The sequence below is a fragment of the Melospiza melodia genome, chromosome 8 (genome assembly GCF_035770615.1).
Source record: "Melospiza melodia melodia isolate bMelMel2 chromosome 8, bMelMel2.pri, whole genome shotgun sequence".
NCBI classification, from domain to species: domain Eukaryota; kingdom Metazoa; phylum Chordata; class Aves; order Passeriformes; family Passerellidae; genus Melospiza; species Melospiza melodia.
The window spans coordinates 24,233,174-24,260,472 of NC_086201.1; the positions used below are offsets into that span (position 1 = coordinate 24,233,174).

The window sequence follows — 27,299 nt, forward strand, 5'->3', positions numbered from 1 at the left end:
TCTACTATTCTGTTACTAGCACATGCACATAAGTGCAGCTGGAAAAAGTCCCATTTCTGACCCACAGAGGCAATGAAAACAATTAGTGGGAACACTTGGAGATCTAAGTTCCTGGCCTGGCTTCTGACATCAGTCGATCAATACAGGCAGGTTCTAATGCAACAGCACTTATAGCAAGTGTTATATAAGTGTATGCAATATATAAGTGTTACTGACTAGCTCCTACCTGGCTTCCAGAGTTACAGAATACCAGAGAAAGCTTGGTGACTTCCAGATAAACGGAACAAATAAATAAGAAGGCATTTTTGAATCTCAGGCCTTTTTTTCCTAGTTTTAATAACTTAATGGTACAGCTTCAATGTAAGCTATATAGTGGCATTTACCTGACTGCTGATGACACTGTTTTCCCTCTACTAATAAAGTTTCCATCTTCTGGAGTCCTCAGAATACAGAGAGTACAGCAAGACCCAGCCTATTCTCATGAACTGACAGATGTTGCTGAAGTGCTAAGGAGAAGGAGTAAGTAGGGTCAGAAGAAAAGAGCAGCCCTCTCCCTGCTCTGCCATACAGGAAACATTTTTCCTGCTTCCAAACAGGCACATTTCCTTCCCTTTTACAACTGTGTGATCCCTTCTTTTCCCCACCACTCTCTCAACATTTAAAATCAATAATCATCAAAGTTGCACAGCAGACCCTAAAAAAAACAAGTGCTTGAAGCCAGTGGGTACTGCAGTGGAAGAGTAAAGGATTTCCTGAAACACAACTGACCCCATCTGGAGTACTGTTGTCCAGCTCTGTGATTCCCAGTTTAAGAGGGATATGGACCTGTTGGAGCAAAGCCAGAGGGGGAACACAAAGATGATCAGAGGGCTGAAATACCTCCCCTATGAAGACAGAGAGTTAAGGTTGTTCAGCCTGGAAAACAGAAGGTGCGAGGGACACCTTATCACACCTTGCAGTACCTCAAGGGGCTACAAGAAGGCTCAAGGAGGTACTTTTTAACAAGGGCAAGGAGTGATAGGAAAAGGGGAGATGTTTTTAAACAGCTCTGTCCCACAGGACCCTCTCCTCTGATCACCCTTCCTGTAGCAATACTCAGAATGTTTGAGACAAGACATGTTTAGATCTGGTCCTGAGTACCCTGTGTTTCAAGTATTCCTTAATGTTGGTTGGTGTAGAGCTCATCTTCTGCTGCAGAGAGCTTTTCATGGCAGCCAGGGGCAGAGAACAGGAAGAAAGCACAAGATAGCTAGGAGCTAATCATACAGCACATAAGGGCCATGCCCATCATTAAAACAGACATCCATCAATTTGTGTTAACCGCTTTCCCCACTCCATAAGTCCTAAAGATTTCAAAACAGAAGAAATCCATGGCACAAGGCTCAATTTGTCAAATTGGTCCTTGGGTTGCCTTAGTTGGAATAGTTCATCTGCCTGGTCAGCCACTTCATCTTTGTTTGGGCCTCTGTGTTCAAAGCCATAGCCTTGTGGCTAAATGCACGAGCTTCTAGGAGCCTGGGGGCTGCTTTCAACTACCATTCTAATCCTTTCTGTTGTTACCAACTTGCCTGCCTTGGCACTGAGAGATCCTTCAGGAAGCTGTTCTTTGTTCTCTTTCATCTTCTTGGTCATTTGCTTGGCCTTGACTGGCTTTGGCTTGTTTTTGCAGAGAGAAGAGTGGAGGAACTCAGTGTCTGTAAATGGGTCACCCTGCCTCAGTTTGCTGCAGAAACAAAAGGGTTAAACAAAAGGGTTACATTGAACCATCAAGTATTCCTTGAATTCATGTATGATTTTAGTCCCTGAAGTCCCTAATTTTAGTGCAGTTCTTCCCCACAAGATGATGAAGTGGTACAGTTTGTTTCTTGTCCAATAGAGTACTTTCTGGTGCAATATAACCAGCTTCACAGAAAGTTCAAACTGGGACACTTTGCAGGGAAAACACACACCCAGAAACATTATATAACTATGAAGCTGTCATTTTAGGAATACATGACTCTGTGCAATAGCCATTGGATGTACTGAATCTACAGTTTCCTAGGGAAAAGATGCTGCTATTTATTTAGTATATCTGCTAGTGAATATAGATACAGGATGCTCTCAGGAGGAAAGTATTACTCAGGTGTCTAAAATTTTAGTCATCACAGAATGTAAATTAAATCAGGGCTTTTGCTGGGCTGTCTTTAACCTGTCTTTTATCCTTGTGCTACTGCCTCATTAGCACTGGAGTACCACAGATGCAGACTGCCAGGAGATGTGCTCATTTCAACAAGTAAAATAACATCTTTGGTAGCTTGTTACCAGAAGCTTAGACATCCATTTGTACTGATGCAGAATTTTGGATAACCACACAGTGGTAAAAGAGGAGGATCACAGAACACAAAGGGTAAGAACTTTGAACAAGCAAAGCAAGAGAAGGCCCAGCCCTGGAGAGTTAGTGTATGAGAGCAGAGCAGGGGTTGCAGCATGGGAACAGTCTTTGGAATGAAGAGTTTAAAGCCCAACCTGCTGATTGATGGCTCTTTGTAGCAGGTTGGCTTCCGTTTCCGCCTAGATGAGCGCCCTGATGCTTCCTCTGAGCTGGAGTGAGACACAACCCTGGCATTGTTCAAGTCCTGTAGTGGCCTGGTATCTGCAAAGGGAGACATTCACATGGTTTGATCAAAGTGATTCCAAACTATTTCTAGATATCCTAAAAAATAACAGCTGACAAAGAGAAAAGAGTTGCATTAGCAGGTTTCTCTGAACATGCACAATCTGGAATCTAAGCATATTGCCCCTAAACTCAGGAGACCATTATAATCCAAAAATATCAGACCTACTCCTCAAAAGTCAGCTCATAAATCAGATTAGGTCCCTCAACGAAAATAAATCACTAGTACTGATAGTATCATGGGCTCTGGTGTAGTAAAAAAATGATATAAAAACTCTATTTGATAGCTGCAATGCTCAGGAGCTTACAGCCTGGAGAAGACAGCAAGCTTATAGCACACAAACAACCTACCAGCAACCTACTGACTTCCAGCAAGACACAGGACCAGGGCTCATGCATCTTCCCAAGTGGAGACAGCCAAAAGGAGGAGGGCAGGAGAACAAACTTCCTCCCTCTCTACAAAGTACAGCCCCCTCCAGTTGTAATAGGCTGTTTGTCAACAGCTACAGAAAGAAAAACCCCACTAGACTACTCTTTTTACAGAGCATCCATTAACAGCAAACTCCCCAAAACTATCAGCTTAACTATTGTAGTACCAGCCCAGGGATGCACCCTCCACATCCTTTTAAAAAACAAACAAACAAACAAACAAAAAATAAACCCACAACCAAAATAATTTAGGTTGAGTCCTGGTTAATTTCCAGTGAAGATATCACCTTAGAAGTGCCTTGCAGCAGTAACCATTCTGGACCAAAAATTTTCCACCTTCTTGTTGTTTTGTGCCCCAATAGTACTGACTGACCCTAGTAGGCAGGGTCAGCATCAAGTTAGATTTTGAAGTGCTTAAACACTTGATTGTCTAAATTAATAGGCATGCCATGTAGATAACAAGAGTGGTAAAGCAAGACTCAGCACATGCTGCTAATTTTGTCCCAATATCTACACATGGACAAGTGAACAGAAATTCTTATAGAAATGCTGATAAACTAGAAGCAAATGCAGCCACAGAAAGGACAGGGCAGCACAAGTGGAAGCATAAATGGTGTACTGGAGACTGACCTTTAACTCTGAAAAAAGAGAGGAAAGGAAGGAAAATATAAGTACTTGCTGCATGGAGTTTTGCCCTCATCTCCAAACACAGGTAGCTTCCCCATCTTACTACCTACCAGGTTTCTGTGAAGGAGAGCTCCAAGAACTTGACTGGACTTGGTTTCTTTCCCCAGATATTTCCTCTGCAGTCATTTCTTGAAATATCAGGGAGTTTTTCAGCGAAACAGGGGGTTTTGCCAGCATTCTGTTGCCCTCAGTACTTAAGTTCTTGGAAACTGTTACTTCTGTAAGTCTGGAGCTGACAGACAAAACTGCAGAACTGCTCACACGGGAGGATTCAAGACTGTGTGAAAGGTCTGCAAGAGATATCTCAGGTAGCTGCTCCTCCAGGAAATCACCTGGCTCAGACAGCAGATGGCTAATGCAGGAAAACTTCCCCATCAGGACAGTCTGCTTGGACGCAAGTTCTGTGGAACTCCCAATGAGAACCTTGGCACCATCACTTTTTCTGGCCAGGGAATCAGTCTCTGGAGGCTGAGGGTTGCTCCTCTTCCTCTGAGGCCTGGGTTTGCAAGACGCTTCTTTCATCAAAGCATTCATGTTGTGGTCACCTCCACCTTGCCCATTTTCTTGAAGGTCCCCTGTCTGTTTGTTATTGCTCTTTTGATTGCTCTTAACAGGTCTGGGGATTTTGCTCACTTTGCTCCCAGGAACAGACCTGGGAGGTAGATTTTCACTCCCTTCAGATTCTGTCTGGAAACAACCCGAATTTCCTGCAAGATCCAAAGGATTGACAATATATGTCTCCCTGCGCCGTTTTACATTACCTGGCAAATCCTTTGTGCTCCCATTAGCTACTCCTTGAACATCTATGCAGGGCCTAAAAACATGAACTTCATTTCTCTGATCACAATTGCTATTCCTGGCAGTATTCCTCCTGATTGTTTGGCTTCTTTTAGGCCGTTCTTCAGCCTTGGACTCTGGTATTATCACAATGTTTGGTAGATATTCCTCATCAGAATCATCCCTTTGCACAATTACTCTAGTTTTTCTGTTGGCTTTCTGTCTGATGCTCTTTCTGCTCACACGTGAGAATTTTGTAGAATTCTCTATACTGGAATCACCTGAGGGAACTTCATGACTTGAGAAGGTATGAACTGGGGGTTTTAGCAAGCTCTCCATACTTTGCATCTCAAACATAGGTCCTTTCTTAAGCTGCTGCATTGAGTCAGCACTTTCCAGACTCTGCAGCTGTGCTGGATTCACCTCATGTGTACTTCCAAAGCCTTGGACTCCATCAGGAGAGTGGGAATGGTGCTCCACACCACAGTCTCTATTCCTCCTGTCAAAAGCCCCCTCACACACCTTCTGCCCCACCTCACAGACTTCAGTCTCACTAGAACGTGTTGCAGCTTCTGGCTGAAGAAGCTTTGCATTTTGAGCACACTCTTCACCTTGAGATCTGTTGGGACTATTTTCTGCATTGTTTTTTATTGCAGTTGTTTTCTTTTTTCCTGTTCTTGCTTTTTTAATAGTCTCTTTCGCTCTGGTTTTACACTTACCTTTGCTTTTAACCTTTACAGGAACAAACTCAGGGACTTGGCTACAGCTAGGGTCCGTTTCAACACCACACCCCATTTCTTTTGTCTGTGGCTGCTCACAAAAGGTCTCTTTACCCACAGAGTTTCTATGAGAAACAACAGCAGTTGGAGCAGGTGAAGCCAGGGGGCTGGGAGATGGCAGCTGTTGCTGTGTGTTGCTCTTGCTGGAGCTGCTGCTGTCCTGTGCAGTACTACCCCAGGCTGCCTGAGTGGAACTGACATGTGGGAAGATATCCAGAGCAGAAGATGGAGTGCTTGTGGCAAACAGGGTGGAACGCTTTCTCCTCTGAGTAACGTGCCCTTGTGAGAGACGATCAAATAAATGTTTTGCCATCTCATCAGCCTCATATGAAAGAGTATGACTTTCCAAGGCAAGCGTTGGCAAATTGTTGGGATTTTGTTCAGTGCTGCACAAGACCTCTGTTGGAAAGAAAAAAATCATGTTTAAGGCTGAGAAATGCAGCAGGCAAATGCCAACTTTCTCCCTACCAGTAAAAACCTTGCTCCATACACTGCCACAAATCCAAAGCATAAAAAAGCATGATTTTGAGACAGGGACTCCCCCAACTTACTGTGTACCAGATTTGCTTAGCTGGTTTCTCTCTGAACAGAGGGGCAGCCCAAATCAAGATGCCCTAACCAGCCATAATATTAGGAACACTTATGATCTGTGTAAGTGTTATCATTTATATGGCAAATCCACAAGAAACAGTGGTGCACCTAGTCAGATTCTGAACTTTCAGACATCTCCAAAAGTCTTATGTAAGCTCAGTGCCTATTACTCAAAAAGCCTGATTTTGAGCTTGATCTACTGCAAACAGACCACATATCCCTCTGAAGACTCTGATTCTGGGATATACATAACTCCAGCAAGAGCAGCCCCAGTGGAGCATGTAGTTAATACCAGTCATTAGGAGCTACTGGAGTTGTGGTTGAGAGCTAACTGGAGCTATGGCATTTTCGCATTTCTGAGCACAGACACAAAGTCATACCAGAAGAACAGCAAGAGATGCAAATTTACCTCCAAATATGTGAGAGTCATGAAAACCCCCCTCTGTTGCCATTGCTTCAGTCACCTTCTTGCCATTCTCTTCCTGGTGGAACTGAGGTATCTCATCATGCTGTGGTGGCAAAGCATCTTTGGAGGCAACAGGCACAATTTTCAGGGCCTCATTAGAAGCAGGTCTCTGAAGTTCTCCTGTATTAGAAGCAGGTCTCTGAAGTTCTCCTGAGGATATTTGTAGCGCTGTGGAGCTGCCAGCTTTCTGCTCTGCATCATGCAGCTTGGAAATGGGCACTCTCATCGGTATCTGTGTAACCCTGGTGAGAAGGAAGAGCAGAATGGATCATGTTTCTCACACACGACAGGCCCCAGAATCCAGCACACTAACTACAGGCCACGTGTGGCAGCTCCAAGGACTGCCCTGTCTTCAGAGACTACACAGAGAAGAAACAGGACTTCAAATATACTTTAAGAGATCATGCTCTGACCATCTTTCCAGAAAGCTTACATCATACAAGGAGGTGACTAGTAAGCACTTATATGTAACAAACATCAAAGTAGCCAGCTATGGCACTCACTCGCTCAAGCAAATCTTGCTGTACTCAGCAGCTACACAGAGAAAACTGCCTAAAAGTAACACAGTCTCAGAGAAATGAGGTAAAAAGACTCGTTTTTGCACAGACTCAGCATTAGGACAAACAAGAAAAGAAGTGGCAAAAAAAAAGACAGAATAAAGGAAAGCATCAAGCAGTGGTGGTTCAGAGAAGCTATCCCATATGAAACTGGCAACTAGGCACACACATAAAACACAAGAAGTTTAGCATATAGGAATTCAGGACAAGCTTGGTGGTATCATTTTAAAGCCCACCTCAGAAGCTGACCATCTACAATATCATCAGCCCAGCTATCTTCAGTCATGATGCTCTTCTGGTCACTGGACAAGGATGAAGACTTTATATGGAACTGAAAAGAAGAGAAATAGGAGAGTGACTTAAAGATCTTGAAATCCCTTGTACAGCCTCCTGCAAAGAAACAGCAGAAGCTCAGTTTCTCTAGAAAGTATGTAAAGTATTGCCAGCAACCCTCTCACGTTATGGAATAAATTATGGAACAAACTGCAGCAGAATGAAGTTAAACTAGTTTACATAATCTGAGACTAGGAAGCAGAAATATTTTCCCATTCACCCATGAGACAGGACACAGAGAAAGCGTCTTATTCCCTATCCCGTTGCCATGTCAATACTTTAAAAAAGAAATTGAAAAGAAGACACAACCTGTCAGAACAGAAAAGCCTACTGCCCAATATAGCAAATAATGCAGAGGAAAACAGTTTAAAACTGTAGTTTTCCTACACAAAGAGTTACCCTGGAAATCCTTAACACCAAACTGGCCAGCGTGTAGCCAGCATAACTCAAGCAAGCAAAGAAAAACAGGTGAAGCATCCAACACTGAAATGAGCAGGCCACACGAAGCAAAAGACAGAAAAAGACAGCCCCCTTCCCTGAAGCAGTGTGCTCAGGTTTCCCATGGTTTACCTCAGAGAGCTCGGCCATCTTAACTGCATCCATAAGATTGTCCATTTTTTTCAACATACTATTCTGTATTGAGGTAATAAAGAGAGAGAAGCCATAAAGATATTACATCAAAACATCTCTTCCAACAAGGATGCTACTAGCCAGAGGCATGTTCTGGGGAGAACACAGCTTGAAAACAAAAATAAGCAAATGAATGGCAATCTTTTCGATATGTTGAGAATCCAGACATTCAACAGCAACAGCTCAATCCTCCCACAGCTGGGATGCTAGTGCAGCTCACCTTACCTCCCACCCCTCCCCATGGCAGCCACAGTGAGTGCCTCACCAGGAAGGAGAGCCTGTGCCGCAGCACAGCGTTCTGGAAGTGGCACTGCTTCACCTCCTTCTGCAGGATGGTCTTCTCCTGGGTGAGCCGCTGTGCGTTGGCTTTCTCTGCATTGAGGGCCAGAGCCAGTGCTTTATTGTTCTGCTTTAGGGAGACTTTCACAGTGGAGGAGTTGTCTGTGAGAGACAGAGCAGTATCACACATCATCAGTGTCCAAGGGCTTACCCACACTTCTCCCATCATCGTAATTCTCTCTCTTCCTTGACCAGCCTTCCTCACATTCAGATCTCTACAACTCAATAGCTCCCTCACAAAATTAGCAGTATCCTTCCATAATAACATGCAACTTCAGATACCCTCTCCATCCTCAGTGGGTCACTCAGGCAGCAAGCTACTGCTTCAATTCTTAATGAATGATGGCATGGTTGAAGTGTTGAGTTTAAAAATATACGCTCCTTGCTTTGAATAAGTCACCAACAGGTAAGTCCTCATCACCATCCAAGAAATGGGAGAAAAAGCTGTTTTCCTCTATAGTTGCCCTTGAGTAAATTTGGACCCCTGTTTCCCAATTTCAAAACAATTAAATAAAAGTAATGGAAATATCTGAGTTTTTAAAGGTAGTCCAAATTATGTCCTGTTCTATCCTTGCCTTACTTCCCCCATAAAAACAAGCCTAGATAACACAGAGGATCGCATATACACTAAAATACTTCGCACACCTTTGGGCACTTTGCGTGGCACTTGACACTCATCTGCAGGGCACTGAATTCACTCAGAACCCGCGGGCAGAGAAGCAGCTGAGAAGCAGCACACGAGCTCAGGTAAGGGACTGCTGCCCACTCTCGATGCCACGGCCAAAGGCCCAGTTATAAGCTGGCACAGCAGCCAGCATATGTCCACACCGCTGCGCAAAATATACTCACTGATGATCTTCGTTTTGATTTTCGACGCAAGCGAGGCATTCAACTTCGCAGTCCTCAAGGGACCCTTTTTCTTCTCCCGCATCCGCTCCCTCACGTCGCTCAGACTGAAGAAGGACATTTCGGCGGCCTCCCACGCTGCCATCGCTGCAGAGAGCGACACCGAGCAGGGTCAGCACCCGTATTTCCCTTCCGCAAGCCCTCACCGGCCAAGGCTCGCACTTTCCCCGAGAAACGGCGCCGCGGCCCGGCCCGGCCCGGCCCGGCCCGGCCCCGCGCGGATCCCGGCGGAGGAGGACGAGGGCGAAGAGGAAGCCCTGCCCGCCAAGCGACTTTCGAATGCCGCGGCCGGCCCGCCCCTCGCCCCGGCCCCGGGCCGGCGGCGGAGAGCGGCGCCTCCTCTGCGCCCCGCCCCTCCCGGAGCCGGATGAAGTCTGTCTGCTGCCCAGGGCCGCCGCCGGGGCGGGAGGGGCTCCCTGTGCCGCCCGGGGCCGCCGCCGGGGCCGGATGAAGTCCCTGTGCCGCCCGGGGCCGCCGCCGGGGCCGGAGGGGCTCCCCCGGCCGCACGGGGATGCTGCGGCCCCGCTGCCCTTCCCGCTGGAAGCGGCCAACGCTGAGGCGCTGCTGCCGCCACCGGCCCCGGCCCCACAGAGATAACCCGCTTCTTTGGAGTGCCTCAAAGAAGGCCGAGGGCTCTTCTGAAGGACATACGCCACCCAAAAATTGGAGTTTGTAGTTTTCAGCTGTGACAAAAACAGTTAAATGTGACCGTTAAAAGGAATTGCTTTTATTTCTACGCACTTCACACTTCTGTCCAAATTAATACATTGTTTTCCAGACAATTTGAATTTGCCTTCAAGAAGTTGACATTATGTGTGCTGGTGAATATTTTAAGGAGATGACACATACAGGAAAACAGACATATTTTGAAAATCAATTTACAGTGGAGTAAAGCTGCTGAAAACACATCTGTTTTCCCAAAATGGGTTATTTTACCTGGTGTTCAAGAGGCCAATCCCCACAGAGAGGTGAGGTATTTGATTTTTGTACAATTCTGCACAGAAAAGAGTGCTGGGTGTCAAATCCACTAAACCAACCTGACTACCAAAAACCATCACTATTCATACATTTTAGTAAACAAAGGCATTAATATTCATTGGCTATAAGTTACATAGTTCTCTGATTAATTAGAATTCTATCTACTATTATTGTGCTCAGTCTCTCTTCTTTTGAGTTGGTGAGTTTTGTGGTCGCAATCTCCCCTTGCCAGAATTACCTTCTACCAACTTGGGGCTGACTTCAGCCCAGTTACTGAGTGGATTTTGTTAGTTTCTTCCTTATCTTGGGAGTTCTGCCAAATGTCCTTGGGGCTTGCAAGTTCTGCATTCTTTGTTTCCACTACCACTAGTACATCCTTCTCCCAAACTTTGTTAACCTCCTTCTGGAGCTGAGATTATTGAAACATTTCAAGCTCTAAAGCTCAGCAAGGCAGTTCTACTGATAAGTAATGTATGTTTCTAAAACCTGAACGTCATAACTCTGCCACAGACAAAGGTAGCCCTTTGCAAGAGTCCTAAACCCTACTCTTATTTTATGAGGTATTTGTTAATACATAGCAGATGAGCATTAGATAATGGCAATTGTTGAATATATTTATTAATTCCAACCTAATTATGGAGAGTGATGAAACACTCTCCATACCTATCCTGAAAATTAGATGTGCAATGGGTAACAATTCTGCAGGCACACAGAACTGCAGCTTTGTTTCTTGCTCTAGGGAAACAGACTGCCATTAAATGCTAGTGCTATGGGTGTGGCAAAAAGATGTAAGTGTCCTCTAAGGTACACTGTATGATCCATGTGTGACAAATTCCACAGTTTGGGGGCCTAAATTTTCTCTTCTAAGTTTATTAAGAATACTGGTCAGTAAATTAAATTAACAGTTGGCTTCTTAAAATCAGAGACCTTTTCCCACACAGCTCTATTGAAACAGTGTAAATCTTTGCCAGGAGATGTTGCTGGTGTCATTTCTCAAAATTTCAATTTCACTTATTCTGAAAGTGATTGGACAAATTTGGAGAAGTTAAAAACAAGCAGGAGCTATTAATGGCCAAGGCAACACTTTTTGCTCAAGAAGGTCCTGAATTAGAGAACAGAGAAATACACTGACACAGCTTGATGCCTGCTGGCACAGCTCCCCCATCTCTTCCATGGGCATCCATTAGTGAACGTTGTTTATTTTTACTGGGCAAGAGAACAAACACAGTGGCTTTCCCCACCTTGAAATGATACAGAAGCATTTCTTACTTTGGGGGAAATGGCAGGGATGAGCTCACCCAAGGACTAGGGACCAGACTCATTTCAGGAAAGTCCCTTTCTTCATCAGGGTATCACTTTTAAGGCCACATAACAGGAGAGGGGTTGGGTTAGCAGGACGTTGGGTCAGTCCTGGCACGGCTGTGTTCACTTTGTGAAGGTCACTTTCCCCTCTTGCCTGGCCATAGCAGCAGATAGGCCCTGGGTGGGTGTTAACTGGGGGAGTTATGCCTGGCAGGCAGTAGATCTGTGTTTCTCAGAGCAAACAAGCAGCAGCTCTATTTTTGATATGTTTGCCACGATGCCTGCATGGAGGATGCTCTCAGAAATCAAATCCAACTTAATTACCAGCTCCTCTGCTGGGATGAAAAGTGGGGAAGTGCTAAGCTTGGTGCTCCTTTTGCCATAGAATAAGTGAGAAAGGCAAATGAAAGAACAGAGAAAGCACACCACAAATTCTATAAATGCTAAGTAGATTTCTTCCTGGAGAACATCTGTGTCTCGTGTTAATACACTTCCTTGTATGTTTTCTTAGACCATCACAAAGAGAGACAACATTATGATCATGTCTCATAAACTGATTCCTATTTTTTACTAGGAAATCATTTATTAACAGAAGTACATTTCCAAGGAGAGGGATGGCTTTTTCATTCAGAACTACAGCCTGCAAACCTCCCTTATCTACAAAACCCCACAGCCTCTCAGTGACTTGCTAGCCATCATGATAGATTGGTTACCATCAGCAATCCCATGAAAGATGAGCCCTGCATCCATTGGAAGGACAACAGTGGTGTTTGGAACCGTATGTTGGGATTTCTTGACTGTAAAATTTCTCCCAATACTGTAAGCAGAAACATAACATTAATGAAAGAACAAGTAGCCAGGATCCTTGCTATATGCCACAAACACTGCAAATGGAACCCTAGATGGGCTCTGGGGAGGTATCAGCTCTCATTTTTCATTGTTCCATGTGGTAGAATTCTGAAACAGTAGAAGAAGTTGGTAGCTTCATTTACAAGTAATTAGATCCATCAGAAAAACCCAGTGAATAGTCTGTCTCCCTTCTTAGCAAGTCTGCTAGGTTTCCAACCAACCACTAGAGGGTCAGCAGCAAAACTCAATGCCTGGAAGTGTATTAGCATCATCTAGCTTGAAAATGATAAAGCAAGCTGGAGGTTTAACCTCTTCTCTGTGGTGGTTTTGATTTGCTGCTTTTTTTCCTTTTAATTTCTCTCAGCTTAGCAGTATTGTTTCTAAGCAACATGAGAAAGCAGCCATCCTGCAAGAAGCCATAGCCTGATTTCCCTGGCACACAAACTGAGGCAGAGACAAGAAAGAGGGAATTCCTCTTCAGAAGTACCCCAAGTCAGAGAGGCTCCAAACCCAGATCCTGAGGCCTGTTGCAAGAGCTGACACAGGCAGAGCATGATTTCTTCTGTGCATTTATGAGACAGAGAATACAAGGGCAATATTCATTAACAGCTGTGTGTATCATGGAACAGAGGAGTAGAGCATGCACTTCAATGTTACAATGAATTGGTGGGCCAAGTGCTGGCTTTTTTCTTTGCTGTGATTTCATCTCTTATACCCTGTCTTCTTCCCAGTCCATCCCCTCTTTCTACCATATAGATCTGATTAATAGACACACAGTAGGGAGAGGAAGCCAATGCTAAGAAACTGGGAAGTGGCAGCAGGTCAATAGATGGCATTATATGAGAGAATATACATCACTGATGGGGATGGAGGCAAGCTGCAAGCTGATGCTTAAGGTTGATGCTCATCTTAAATGGGCTCATTCTGTCTGTTTCCCATTTCTAAACTCTTTACAAGGGTAAAGTACTTTCAGTACTGTGTATGTTGTGTTCTTTCTTGATTAATTTTTTCTCAGCTCCTATTTTAATCCTATCTTGGAAAAGGTTTTGCCTCTATTTTTGTAGGTGGTCTCTTGTACTGGAATATATAGATTGTTTTTTCAGTAACATATAATTTATAGATGTTTCCTAACCAACTATTTCAAGTTGATGTGGAATTGTAGTCAGACTGCAACAGACAATTTACATGTAATTCACAGTGTTTGTGGTGCACTTAACATTTTTTTTTAATCTCAGACATGCTTAGCTGTAATATTAATGACAGACTGACACCCAGTGTCCAGAAAGTGCTAGAGCTCATTCCAGCTCACAGTTACATGCACCAAAACAGCCTTGGCTGTAACCTCTCTTAGTTGAATTCTTCCACATCAAGAACTAGAAATGTCATTAGTTGTGATGTAGGGGCATTTCACAATATGTTATTTAGAAGGAGGGATCTTCCTCTCTGCTCCTGGGATAAGTGGGTGGATCAACTGCCCCTCCTTTTGCTGTGAATGTTACACTGTATATTTTTACAGCCTTGCTTATGAACAGGAATACTTGAATGTCCAACCCGGGATATTTTTAGAAATCTCTGTTTTGAGTGCTCACCATACACTGCAGAGGAGCAAAGTTTTCTTGAAAGGTTTCCAGCTAGCTATTCATGCTGTTTCCTGTGGTGGGCTTTTTGAGTTTGCATTTGGGTTTTGGTGGGGTTTTTTTCCTTTGGGAGGAGGAGAGGTGGGCCTTTTTTAGCTTTGATTTATATTCTGATGTTATGCAAGCAGAGATAAAGAAAGAACAGAACTAGTATTTCTCTCAGCTCGTGTTACTGTCCACTTGCTTAGATCTTGCCCCTTGTGGACTCAGAGATACTTCCTTAATGATCAAAAGTTACAAAGTTTTCTGAAGAAGATAAGCTAATGTTATCAGGCTCTTCAGTTTCAGCCAACAACACTGCTTCATTTTAATCATGCACTAAAGATCATTCCCACTCTATGAGAAAGCAAAGGAAATGCTTTGATGAGCTGGGAAACTAAGGATGCTTTATTTTGTAAAGTCCTAATTCATTTAAAGGTTAAATCTACTGTTTTAAATTATCAGTAACTCTTGGAACTCATATTATGCTTCCTGAAGAGTCCTAGACTCAAAGAGCTGGAACCCAGCCCATCTGAAAATTAACTCTCTGGGGATTTTTTTCCCCCACTGAAGTAAACTGGTGGAGATTTCCTGTTATCCCTCGTCAGTTTTTAAGCCTTGGCTTAAATCTCATTGAAAATCATGTGCTAACTTTATTAAAATATATAGATACTTAGGGAGCCCAAGTCACACCCTTGAGGCAGTTCAGATGGACACTACAAATGGTGCTCCTTTATCCCCCAGGACTGCTGAAGCACTTAACTTGGCTTCTGCTGACCTGTGTGCCCATTGGCTCAGCACATCGTTTCTGCAGGTGTACAAGTCTGTGAGTTGCTGTCCTGTCAGGACCACTGGATTCAACCTTTGAAGATCTCCCTGCATCCACCTGCCACGCTGACTGGCCCTGAAGCTGCAGGGCAGGGCCAGAAGCAAAGTGAGCACATTTCACCCCACCTCCCACAAAGCCAGGGCAGGGGAACACCAGGCAGCAGGACCTGGCCCAGCAGAGCCACCAAGTTCCAGCCTGCTGAGCTCCAACAGCTGCACAGGGAAAGGATGGTGAAAACCGTGGGCTGTGCCTGTTGTCTTGGGAAGATGGGGGAATGTAGAGGAGTTTTGTCATTGTAGCCTAAAAATGGCATCTAGCTCAGACTCCTGAAATTCATGACAATTGCAAAAGTGCATTTTCCTCAAGTGGAGGTAAACAAGACTACATGTTTCCAGTAGCCTTTGACAGCCTTTATTAATTATTGCTTGCTTTTAAACTTAGACTAATACTAGAAGTTTTGCAAAGGTCAGTCATGCTACTGTCCACTGAGAGCCACCTACAACTTGCCTGTTTCTTTTCCAATTGCAGCAAAAATGAGAGTAACTTCAGGAGCATTAAAGAATTTGAAGCCAGAACCTCTTACCTCCAACCACGTATTGCAAGTGGGCCCGTGCAGTAGGTCTGGAAACCAGCCTGCTGGCACTCTAAGCCCAGGATGATACAAGGCTCTCTCTCCCCCAAGGCATCAAGTACCAGACACCAACAGCACATCAGAAGCAAGGTCCTCATTCAGCAAGGAGAGCTAAGAAGGACTGCAAGCAACTGGACACACTGACCAGAGGAAAGCAGCAGAATGACAAAGTAGGTCTGGAGCATTCACATGAGCCAGTAGAACAGTTTTTGCAATGCAACACCGAATGTCCCAGTCTTGTCTGCCCTTCACAGCTCTCTTTAGCATGAGATGTTTCATAACAACACTAAAGTGTCAATTCTAAATTGGATTGCATGACATTGGCAGGAGGTGTCACTCATGAGCTGGAAAGTTAACTCCAGTAATATACACATGGAAAGCATTCTTCCACCTAATATCCCTGAAAAAACCCAAAACATTTACTACCATCACTCTTAGGTTAAAAGAAAAGAAAGCCTATTTTAAAAGAAATTAACAAAACCACTGACTCGATAAAGAACCCAGTAATGTCAGATTAGCCTAGCATGTTCATGAAATAGGTTCTGCCTTTCATTTGTCCATGATTTGCTAAAGCTTTTTGTTTACCACTGCTCCACTAAGCAACAGAGCTAAGAAAACATTCCAGCAGCAGTGCTGGATTTGCTGAGAGTAAGGGGGCTCCCCCACAGCCCTGAGTTCAACATGCATCACATGTCACACAGCAGGAGGGAGGCTGATCTGCCCTGCAGTCCCCATCTCTCCTGATGGATTCAGCCCTGCCTGCTGTGCTTGTGCTTATTAATATTTGCATCCTGCAGGGAACTACAGAAGCAAAACAAGGAATCTCTCCAAGGAAGCCTGGAACAAACTCAAATTGAGGAAAGCAAATGAAGCAAAGACATAATAAAAGACCTAGACTTCAGGTACTTCACTTAGTTGTAGGTGAGTTAACTGATGTCTTCTACCTTAGCTTTGGTAATACATTTGCAACTTGTGTTTTAGTTGGGGTTTTGTTTGTTTTTAAATCTTTACAGCCATTCCTTCCTGTCCACCCTCATATCTTGCATCTAAGACATCCATTCCTCTTCCATTATCCATTTCTCTCCTGCTTCCTCCTGCCAGTATATTGGGAGCTTACATTCTCCCAGTGCATCCCTACTGCTCCTCAAGGCACTATGCTACTTTTCCAGGGACAATGAGGGATGCAGCACTTCTGAGGCAGGGAATACACACTTTCCATTTTCCACAGTGCTTTGCAACTCCCATACAGGATCCAGCATTGGGCAGGATGATGTGGCCTGTGCCTCTCAGCTCTCCTCTTTAACCATCCTGCTTTCTTATTTTGGTAAAGGGCTCAGCTAAAGAAAAAGCATCTCCCTGCAGTGCCAAGTAGCACTGAAGTCTATCTTCCAATCCCCATTTTTACATCTCTAATGGTAAGCTCATATGTCCATGCTGTGCTGCCTGACAACACTCCCCATTCCCTAGATGGGCTGTCACTAATCACAGCTCAATATATTCACAAATTATAAATTAACTGGTGAATCTCCTCTGAAACAAATTCAGGAGAACCATAGGCAGCAGCCAATGACAGACCTAAGCAAATTTCATCCCAATTCAAACAGCATCAGTCTGACCCCTTAAAAGCCAAAACAGAGAGAAATTATACTTTGAAATGAGGTCATTTCAAGAGGGGAGGAAGGGATATTGCTGCTGAGCCCATGAGAGAGCAGTGGTGAGGGGGTGGTTAAGATTAAACAGCTAGAGAGATTAACATCTTATGACTGTTTTTTGTTCACTGACCTGTAATAAAATAAACAATAAGACTAACAAATAGGTGATTAGCCTTGTTTTTCCAGTGTTGGTTTTGCTGTTAGACTACTGCCATGGTCTTAGCTTTCTTTGGCTAATACTTTGTGGTTTTATAGATAAGACTAGTGAAATTAAGAGGAATAAGCAACAGAAATCTTACTATAGTATGTTATACTTACTATATTATTACTTATTTATGCTTATAAGCATAAACCCAGTGCTTTATTTTCAGAATGCAAGTACCTGCCTTTTTGCTACTCCCTCCCCTGTTGGCTGGTTGGCATCTGATTGTCTGTACACAAAAATCAAGCCCAGCACATCATATGGTTTGCTGCTCACATGTTCAGGCAGCCAGAACTAGAGCCCTGAAAGGTGCTTGTGTGTGCACCACAGGATTGGTGAATCATAGCCTTCTGCTACCTTGACAGGAAATTCCTCTTTTTCTGAGCTATACTGTCTCCAGAATGAAAAAAGAAAGGTCTTTCAGTGACCAAATCAATTAGTCAGAACAACTTCAAAGTCTTTCTTCAGCTATGCAGAAAGCAATGAACAGAGTTCAAATGCAATGCAGAGTCGTGAATTTTTTCTACAGGACCCAGAAGAGATCTCTGATCATAGTGCACCCTATGCATACATTTAGTGCCTACCATTGCACTGCAAAACTACCCATAGTGGGAAAGGTAAGAGGCCATTCTGGCTCTGTTCTTCCTAAGCAGCTGAAATCATGGAAAAGGGGCAAATGGGGAATTGAACAGGACCTTATCCATTTTTCCTTTGGCTAATTTAAGAGGAAAATTGTACCCCAGAGGCTGGCTCCAGCAGTAGAACTCATGGTGGCAACTTTCTGTCCCAGTTCAGAGCCTGGTTTATGACACTGAAATCAGATGGTTTCAGCTAACATGCCTGACTGGACAACACAGCAGCTGAAGCACAAACATCTTGTCTGCTGGACCAGAGAGTCTAACTTCTTAAATTGCTCCACTCAAGTTTGTGAGTCAGAGTCTTCATACCACAGCCAGAGTTACTAGAGCACTGCCCATGCAAGCAAGCACAAATTTCTCCCTCACTGCTGCTATAGTAATCTTAAGTCACTACTGATTCTCCAGCTAGTCTGAAAATTCTCACTTATTATGTGAAGAGCTTTTCCCTAGCCAAATGTCATGTAGAAACATCTATCTAGCATTCATCATGGAAAAGCAAAATATCTTTTCTCCCCCAAACTGGTTTATCTGTTGGACAAAAATATAACCAATCTGTTGTGAAAAGCATCAATTTTATCAGGTTGGAAAGTAATGTTAGTCCACAGGACTGTGTATCTTCAAGAGGCAGCTGGCAGCAACAGCAATTACCAAAGCCATGAGAAAATCAGTTTTACTGCATCTCTCTAAAACACTGTTAAAGGTGCTGGCTTCATCAAGGGAGTCATGGTTGAAAGGATGCTTAGAGGTCCTCAAAACAGAAACTAGCCCAGACAGGCTGTTATGGAGGTGATCTGCCAGGTACTTCCTCACAGGTATTTCCACTGGCAGTGCTAAATCCATCATCCATTTAAGTGAAGCAAGTGTGTGGTGTGGCTGCCAAAGGCATCCAGGCCTAGATTTCATGGTCTTTCATGGAGACTTGCCAGCAGACAAGTATCAAGTCCTGAATAGTGTACTTACAGTAACAGCAGCAATACAGCCAGTCAGATACAACAGGTAAGCAAACATCATGACAAGGAAATCCAACAGGATGAAGGCAGGTGGTCTGAGGTAACACAGTCTGGGACAAAAGGGCTGAATATACTAAACAGGACAGAAGGGTATCTAACCTGTTTGGAAATGGTGAATGCACATTAGCCACTATCATTTAATGTGGATATAGTTAAAAAAAAATCAGTGAAGTGGTTTATGATGGAAGGCTGTGAAGGTGAAGGTTTCATATTTCCCCAGAATACACTTGTCATTCTCTTTTCTTTCTTACTACAGCACTGAAAGCACTTTTCTTTGGCCTGAAACCTAAGCAAAGCTGAGCTCCACTAAGTCTCCCAAACTGTGCCCTGCCCTCCTTCCTTACAGCCACAAACACTCCTTTGTTGCATTGGAGGTGGAGGCTATGTAATAGCCTCTATTGAAAATAGAGCTCTTTTAAGTAAATTAGGTCTACGAAGGTGTACATCTGTGTGCCAAGTTACTAATGGATCATGTTGACAAGGTCTTCACATGCTTGAATGAGCTCCCCCAAATACATAGGATTAAAAATCTAGTTTTGGAGTACAGTAGTTTGTTTTGATCTGATGCCTCATCTACTGGTGATATAGGTCACTTTTATAACCAGCTTTGCATATTCCACGAAGCAGTTTGTTTTTCAGAGTCTAAGATTTAGGTGCAAGAAAATGATAATTGGAACAAGCCAAGGTTTATTACAAACCTGCACCAAACAGGGAAAAGAAAAACCCAGAGGAAAAGTTTCAAAATGGAGGAATACAGTTTTCTCTAGCCTAGTATCTGTACTTTAATGTTAAAGCACTCTGCTTTAGCATTAAACAACAATCATTCTGAGTTCCAGACAGACAGCAACTGGAGTTTAATGCTGTTTTCTCCCTCTGAATTTTTAAAACAGACTTTCAAAGGGAAAACACTGAACCAAGTGACCCAAACTGATTTACAATGTTAGTTGTATAGTTACACTGATAAACATCTAATAAGAACCACTTGATTTCAATCTTTATAGTCTTCTGGGATGTTGCAATTAATCACACACCAGGAAGAGACTGAGACTTTTAATCACTACTTCCTCCTCACACGCCTGTGCTAAAATCTGAACACAATGGAAAGGATTAGTAGGCAAAGGCCAACAACACCACGTGAGATGGAGACTTTTCCTGTCTCCAGGATAAAGTGTATGGCAAAGTACTGAAATTGAAGCAAAGTTTATCTGCTGTCACAAAAGGAAAGTTTGCCATGGGACAAGCTTGGGCAAGTGGCAGTCAGTACAGGGTGGGGAAGGAGAGGAACAGACCTACACCAGAAGCTGCTCAGGTCGGCAGAGTTTGAGAGCTTGCAGGCAAAAGAGGTTCTATAAAGAACCATTTTAATATACTCATACATGTGCTTGTACCTATCTCACATTGGGTCAGATGGACCACACAAAACAGTTAACAGCAGCTCAAAGTGCAGTCTACCCCACAGTTACATAACTCAACTTGCACACAGCACCAGTAAATGCAGTGTGAAACACAGAAAAAATAAGAGTCCCCCGTGGGAAATGCAATAAACATCATAACTACAATAAAGACAAAACATGAGAAATCCCCACAGCTTAAAATGGTCTCTTTTGTGTTACTTTTTGCAGATGGGGCATTAGGACTGAGGTATATAAAAGCAAGCACAATGTCTGCTCACAGCTCTCAACTTTCATCTCAGCAAATTTTCAGAAGTGGGAAAGAGAAGTGGAAACCTCAGTATGCCAGTGCCCTGCTCTGACACAGACAACAGGGTGAACTATGAGTCTTTCTAAATGTTTATATTGCAGATCATTTTTTTATGACAGTAAGAGCTTCTGGGTCACTGCTGTGAATGTTGCAGTGACCACCTTGACCTCCAGCCCTCTGTGAAACAATGCAATTCCTTTATGGCAAAAAAAGGCTGCTAGAGTACCTATGAGTGCCCAGTTACTCAGAACACCATTACCTTTTAAAAAGGAAGAATGATCCTGACTTCCAGAAGCGGTTCAGTTTCTGCAATTCCATCAGGTCTTGCCATGTAATTCTAAAAGTGAGTTCTGCTTAGCAGCACATCACAGTTCAAGAAAGTGAGTATAGTTTATACCTTAAGATTATGGTCACACAGTCTCTCCAAGCAACTTTAGAGACAGGCAAAGTTCAGTAAGGCGATGCAAAGTTTCTCTAAAGGTGAAGGAAATAATCTGTTTAATATCAAAGCTATTTCCAAGGCCTTTTCATAACTTGAAGATACTAAAACAAAGTAGAGTGACTGTTCCTAGGTAAAGAATATCTTTACATCATCCAGGGAAAGGCTGGCAGGGCTAGCTGATAAAAACTTCTGTTGTGGGCTGATGTATGCAACTTGCTTATGATCATACTGTGTTATTGTACAATGATACAATGTTAAATCAGATTTGCAACGGGTACAGTTTTCCTAACATAAAAGCTGTGTCTGTTAAAGTGAGGTATCCTTTCAGTATGAGCCATAGCAGCAGGAATGTCTTTTAGTGGCATAATTCTGAAAAGGCCACATTTTTCAGGCCTGGTCATGAGCAAGTGCCACACATCATCCACAAACTGCATGAATTCATTTGCTCATATTGTCTTGATACAGATTCCTTATAAATCACATTTCTTGAAATCATAAAGCATCTTCCATTTACTTGCTATCACATGTGTGATCATACCCATTTGTTGGCACACCTGAGCTCTTCCCCATGGGTAAGAATTCAACCTTTTCCATTCATTTCAAATGAGTGAATCTTTTTGCAATCCCAACTCCAGAACAGAACACGATTTCTCAGAAATACACATGGAAGCAGGCAACACTCCCTTTCCTGTATGTCTGTCTTGTTTAGTAATGTCAAAATCAGTTAAACTTCTGTCTTTTCTGTATTTTTGCTATTTGCCACTGCAGAATTCTATTTCCCACAATATTCAGCTCTATAAAAAAAGGAATGCCCCGAGGTCAAATGTTGGATCTTACTGATATTTGTCCCAGTCTATGTCCATCTCCCTGAGATCTGGTCCCTCAATGTCTGATATAGCTCTTGGATCTTGTATGAAATGCCAAAATTCAGGGCAGACTGTATTTATTGAAACCTAGGGAATAGAGAAGCATTCTTGACTGTGGTGCAGTAAATGCCAAAAATTGTCTCTTTGCAGAGGCTGGCTGACACACACTGAGTTACTGCTCTCATACTAAATAAACAGTGAATGCATTCCAAAACCCTGGTTCAAACAAATCTTTCTTCAAACAAATTAAAGTTGTGCAGTCCAGAGGGAAATCTTATTTCTTTCACATTTTCAGGGAAGAGGAGGAATAGGTTTAAAATATATTCACAATCAGCCAGTGATTCATGATAAGTTAGGGCATGATAAGTTGCATAAGTTTTAAAGGTCCAACTGCACATTGCTGGTAAGTGTAAGTGAAGAGAAAATCTGATTCTTTCATCTAAGTTCTCTATTTTCACAAGTTTTCAATCTAGGAATAGATCCCAGCTCTATACTTATCAGGGATAGTACTGTTTTTCAGCAAAGTTCTGGAGACTTTTGGGAAGAGAACACAGTACAGAGAGCACAGAACTATTAGGACACTGCAACCTTATCTAGTATGTGTTTAATTTTAAATCACTTCATCTTGGCTTGAAATGGTAGGCTTTGACTTTGTTTTGCCTAGAACACATTCTGATAATGGAGTCCTTGAATAAAACCAAGCAACTTTTACAGCAGTTGGGGAGACAGCTTAAAACTCACATCTCTCCTTGCTAATGTCAGAGACCTCATTTAGCCATTATTTCACACTCACATGACCCACCAGTAACAGCCTGTTAGTGATGCTCACCAGCCCTTCCCTGACAACACTGGAGAGGAAAATAGAACTATTCTTTGCCCTTCTTTGTCCTTTCTTTTGTACATGGGACACTACCTCTGCCCTCCTGCCTGTCCTTCACTGCATGAAGTAGGCTGTTCAGCTACTGCAAATATTTGGTGTACATAAAAACACCATGCTTCAGCCAGAGGGAAATGGAGCATGAGCAACTTGGCTCTCAGGGCAGAGGTGTGAAAAAGCATGTTTCCTCTTGCTCACAAACACCTAATATTGTGCGTTTATGGGAACTGCACAGCGTAAGGAATATGTGTGTTAGCATGCTTAGCTAACACAGATTTGCAAAATAACATAGCAGTTCAGGTACAGTATCTGCTTGTCTGCTTAGAACAGGAAATCAAAATACTTCATTTGTCTTCAGCAGGAATAAAATAAAGAAGAGACCAGTTCCCCAGACAGCAATTAGCATATGCCTACTTACTGCAACAAAGTATCTGGTTCAGTAAGTGCAATTGAGAACCTGGGCTCTGTAGTCATGTGTAGATTATGTGCTGGCATTCCTCTGGCAAAAGGCAAGAACCAACAGAAATAATTATTCAGAGATCAGAGTGATAGATAGGGTGTCTGGATTCTAGATTCTGCCACAGTCTAGAGCTTAGGGGTAGCTAAACTTCTCCAAAATATTCCACCTGAGATAGGGATGGTGACAATTCCTATTTTTAAGGACCACTTAGGGGCTGCACTTGCTTTTGTTTGCAAATGTTCAGAGACTCTCAAGGAGACATTAAGAACAAGTTGAGAACAAGTTAAGAACAAGTTTTCACTGGCAAGTCGTCTAGGCTCCTGCAGCTTGCTTTAAGGTTGGTAGCAGTTTATATCGTCTTAGGTTTTTAAGATGTCAGGCAAATAAGTTTGAAATAACCTATATCAAACAAATGTAAGGAATATCACCAAACAATATCACTTAATTTAATATTTCTAACTTGATTTTACTGCTCCTAAGATCGGCAGTCCAGCAGACCTAAAGTGCTCAGTGGGCTTATTTGTGTTGGACAGGAGAGTCTTTTTTTTTTTCCAGTATCATTAAGAGATGTGAAAACTTCAGCACGATTCAGATGTAGTGGAATTATTCCTTCTTTGTCTGTCTTCCACATTACAGAAGATTTCTAGGAACCCAGGACTGGGAGCATGAGGTGGGCACAAATTTGAATGAATTTGTGATAAAGTCATCCACAGAGCTATCAAAGAGCAAATAGGGTTTCACTTTCTCTAAATGCTCCCAAAATCTTGTCAAAAGTCTGCTAACAGGATACTTTCAGCATGAAATAATGATAACAGTCGCTCCCCACTTTCAGAGTCCCAAAGGGAGATCCACCATTCTCTAGTGGAAAGGAAGAGAAAGGAAGGCAGCACTAATGATCTGCACATACTACAGAAAATTAATATAAGGGCTTTGCTAGTCCTAGGGCTCAGCAGAAGCGTCCCTATGGACCCTTGCAGTCTTTGGATTGCTTTGTACAACCTAGGCAAAACCCAGTCAGCTTTCAAATACTTGGCAGTGTGATTGGGAGTACTTCTGTTTTATTGCAGATGTCTTTCTTTGAGGGCTGCTCCTGTGACAGCCCCATCAGAGCTGCATGCCTTCCTCAACTCCTGATAAAGTGGAAACCAGCTGCTGCATATCTATCAATGTTCCAACTACACAGGCCATCAATACTTCCTGAAGGTGGAACCTCTCCTGACTGCCAGCACTGTGTGGGCTTCAATGTAAAAAAACCCCAAAACCAACAATGACAAAAACTTTCAGACCTTAGAGAAAAATATTCTTCATTTATGATTATGAAAATCCCAAATTCCACCTATAATTGAGCCCATGGGCTAACTCCATGCTTGAATTGATGTACCTTTCATCTTGAGTTGCCCCATAAAAGCAATGGCCTTCACAGAAGTATTTCTTCTGTGAGTACACTGGCAAACTGACAGCAAACAGTGTCATCATGAAAATATTGCATACCAAGCCTCCAGCTGTGACACTGGATGGCTTAAGACAGAACAAAGCATTTACAGTGTTTACCAAGTTTATTAATAAAAATTGTTTCTAGCAATGACTATTTAAAATGCTACAGGTAGCAAAATAAATCTTTCATTTGCTCATTCACTTCATGATTAAAAAACATCCAACAAACAAACAGTCCTGGTGCCCAGTAGTTCCTGCTACCATTTGGCATTAAATCCAGATTTCTGCACAGGATTGAATTGCTCCTACTTCCAGCTCAAGGCCTACACTGTGCTCTTTTGTTTAGCCAGGACCTCACACCATTTGGAGGCATGAACTCATGTTGACCCTCCACAGCACAGAAGTAGCTGCTTTCCCCAGGGCCTGGGGTTAGGAACCAAAAGAGAGACCTGTTATATTAAGGTTTCTACAACCAGCTCAGTGTGCAAGTGGGCCCCCACAAGTCTCTCACATACTCTAACAGCACACTGTTTACACTCCACTGCAAAATCTTTAAAACTTCATTTCAAGTTTTACAACAGTAGCCATCATTCAGGTCTCTATACCCTTTCTGTGCTCAGGCTAGCCAAGTCCCTGGGATATTCACAAGGGCACCTCTTTGGTTTCACATCCCACTCAGAAGCAGGCAGTGTGTTTGCAGCCAACATCTCACTTTTGGGAGGCTGTGGTACTAATATTTTGCAACCCTACCTCTAGTCAAAGTTAGAGCTTTCCTAAGCCCATTTTCCCTTAGTTACTTCCCTTCATTTGCCTTCTTCCCCAAACCAAGACAAGTTAGGCTCCAAGTTGCTATAGCAGACATCCTTGAGACAACCTTACCCTGCTCAGCTAAGAGGGAATTAAATTCAAACATATCAAGAGAGACTACTAACCCCTACACATCCTTCAGTCTTGGTTGCTGCTATGTTGTTTTTTTCCTGACACACTGATTGCTTTCAGGAATCACGCTGCAGATCCATACTGCTGAGCACTGCAACATAGTGAAATAATTCATTAAATACCCTTTTATCTAAAGCAGAATGATTTGAAGTGCAAGTATGGTAACTTCACTGATTCCTGGCACTGAGATTGTACAGAAAAGGATGGCTTACTTTGAGTGAGAACTCAGTTCGGTGAAGGAAAGAGAACAATTTTTATGATGCAATCTTCTGCAGTAACAACTGGTGCCTTCAAGCATCTGCAAAAGAAAGACAGATGTAGCACAAATCTACATGTTAGCTCTTGCACAGCTAATCTAAATGACAGCAGAGGAGAGGGGCAGTCCTGAGACTCAACTCTCATCTCGAATTTGTGCTGTTTGCTTAAGAATCTAGGCAGATCAAAGCATATAAACACATACTATCTATTTAGTCTGAAAGGGTCTTTAGGAGGTACCCCCACAAGAACATTCCTAGCACAGCTGCAAACTTAAGGCAGCCCCTACTACAAAAAAGGGAGCAGAAGAGATCAGGTCACTGCCTGAGCCTTTGACAACGGCGTAGTTATTCTACTGAAGGCCCCCTGTGGAAACAAGCAGAAAGGACAGGCAAAGGACAAAAATACTCACCAGGGTCCCAGGCTACCCTGGGGTAAATTCCTTTCTGAATTTAAGTCTGGTGAATGGCTTAACCCTGCATATCCGAAAGCAGGGCAGGCAGGGGGACTTAATGCTATTAGCCAGACCATCAACTCCCATCTTTAGCTGTGGCCAGTCTCCAGCACTCTTTGAAAGAAAGTAACTAAAATCCCTAGATACCAGTTTATATGTCAAGGGACAAACAAATTCCTTCCCATTTTCAAATTTTACAAGCAACTAACAGGCTCTGAATTACCTCTGGTACAAAGTGAATATAGTAACAGAAGGAGAATTAAACATTAGGTTTGCTGACTTAACTAACAGAGTAATTGCAAACTCATCTGGCAATCATAGCCAGAGAAATTCAAATCACCCTCAGCAAAACATCATCACAGAGACCTTGGAATCTTACAAGGACCAGCTTGCCTCTTTCCAATAGCCACACCAAATCAAATCACAAGTTATTTTGGCTAGAATGTCCAGAAATTAGCATCCAAAAAGTCTTATTTCTTTACATTCAGTAAGAGGTATTTTGATAACGGAAATTTTGCATGCAACCACAAGGCCATTTGTTTACTTCCACTGTAAAGATTACTCCTTGCTTCTGTCCAAGAGCCTGTTTGTAAAAAAAAAACAAAACAAAAGGTGTAATAATTGAGGAGCAGGTTCCTTTCTAAGCTATTTTCTACATCAATTTCTATTTTAGGTCTTTATTGTTGGTAAACAAAGCATTAGCTTTAAGACATCAAAAAAAAAAGCTCAGCTAAAAGCTTTGCCATACATTCATCTCAGCATGATTTCTGTTGGTCTGTGGCTTGGTTTCAGTAGAAGCCTTTGGGCTAAACAACAGGCCTGAGAATATCTAAAAGCCAAATACAGATTTTTGCCTGATTTATTTGCATCCACAGAAAAGAAGCATAATCTTGCAAAAGCAGTATTATAAGGTATGTGGCTTTTCCTGCCACTTCAGAGGTTCCTGGACACAAAGTTACAATCCAGTGTAGTCCATTTCTTTGTTAAATCTTTCCTCAAGACGAAATTAATGCCTTC

The 27,299-nt window shown here is 42.8% G+C and overlaps 1 protein-coding gene across 2 annotated transcripts; it reads right to left on the reverse strand.

Annotated features, from left to right (window-relative positions):
* Window positions 1-441: 441 nt before the first annotated feature.
* Window positions 442-9,282, reverse strand: LOC134421395 (uncharacterized). 2 transcript variants are annotated; one of them, XM_063162280.1, is made up of 8 exons: window positions 9,091-9,282; window positions 8,168-8,343; window positions 7,843-7,905; window positions 7,176-7,270; window positions 6,326-6,624; window positions 3,820-5,724; window positions 2,506-2,632; window positions 442-1,723 (listed from the first exon to the last, which is right to left on the reverse strand). In XM_063162280.1, exons 1-8 carry the CDS (start codon window positions 9,230-9,232, stop codon window positions 1,492-1,494), a joined length of 3,039 nt encoding a protein of 1,012 aa, XP_063018350.1. In that variant the 5' UTR covers window positions 9,233-9,282; the 3' UTR covers window positions 442-1,491. The 2 variants fall into 2 exon arrangements, with proteins under 2 accessions (XP_063018350.1, XP_063018349.1); XM_063162279.1 differs by lacking the exon at window positions 9,091-9,282 and having other exon boundaries at window positions 8,168-8,514.
* Window positions 9,283-27,299: the final 18,017 nt, after the last annotated feature.

Coding starts and splice junctions, on each gene's coding strand:
- LOC134421395 (XM_063162279.1), bottom strand. CDS start 8,509: ATGTTATTATGGAAGGATACTGCTAATTTTGTGAGGGAGCTATTGAGT. Junction 2,633..3,819: donor CTCTCCTTCACAGAAACCTG/GTAGGTAGTAAG, acceptor CTCCCTTTGCAG/ATACCAGGCCACTACAGGAC. Junction 1,724..2,505: donor AAAGAGCCATCAATCAGCAG/GTTGGGCTTTAA, acceptor TTGTTTCTGCAG/CAAACTGAGGCAGGGTGACC.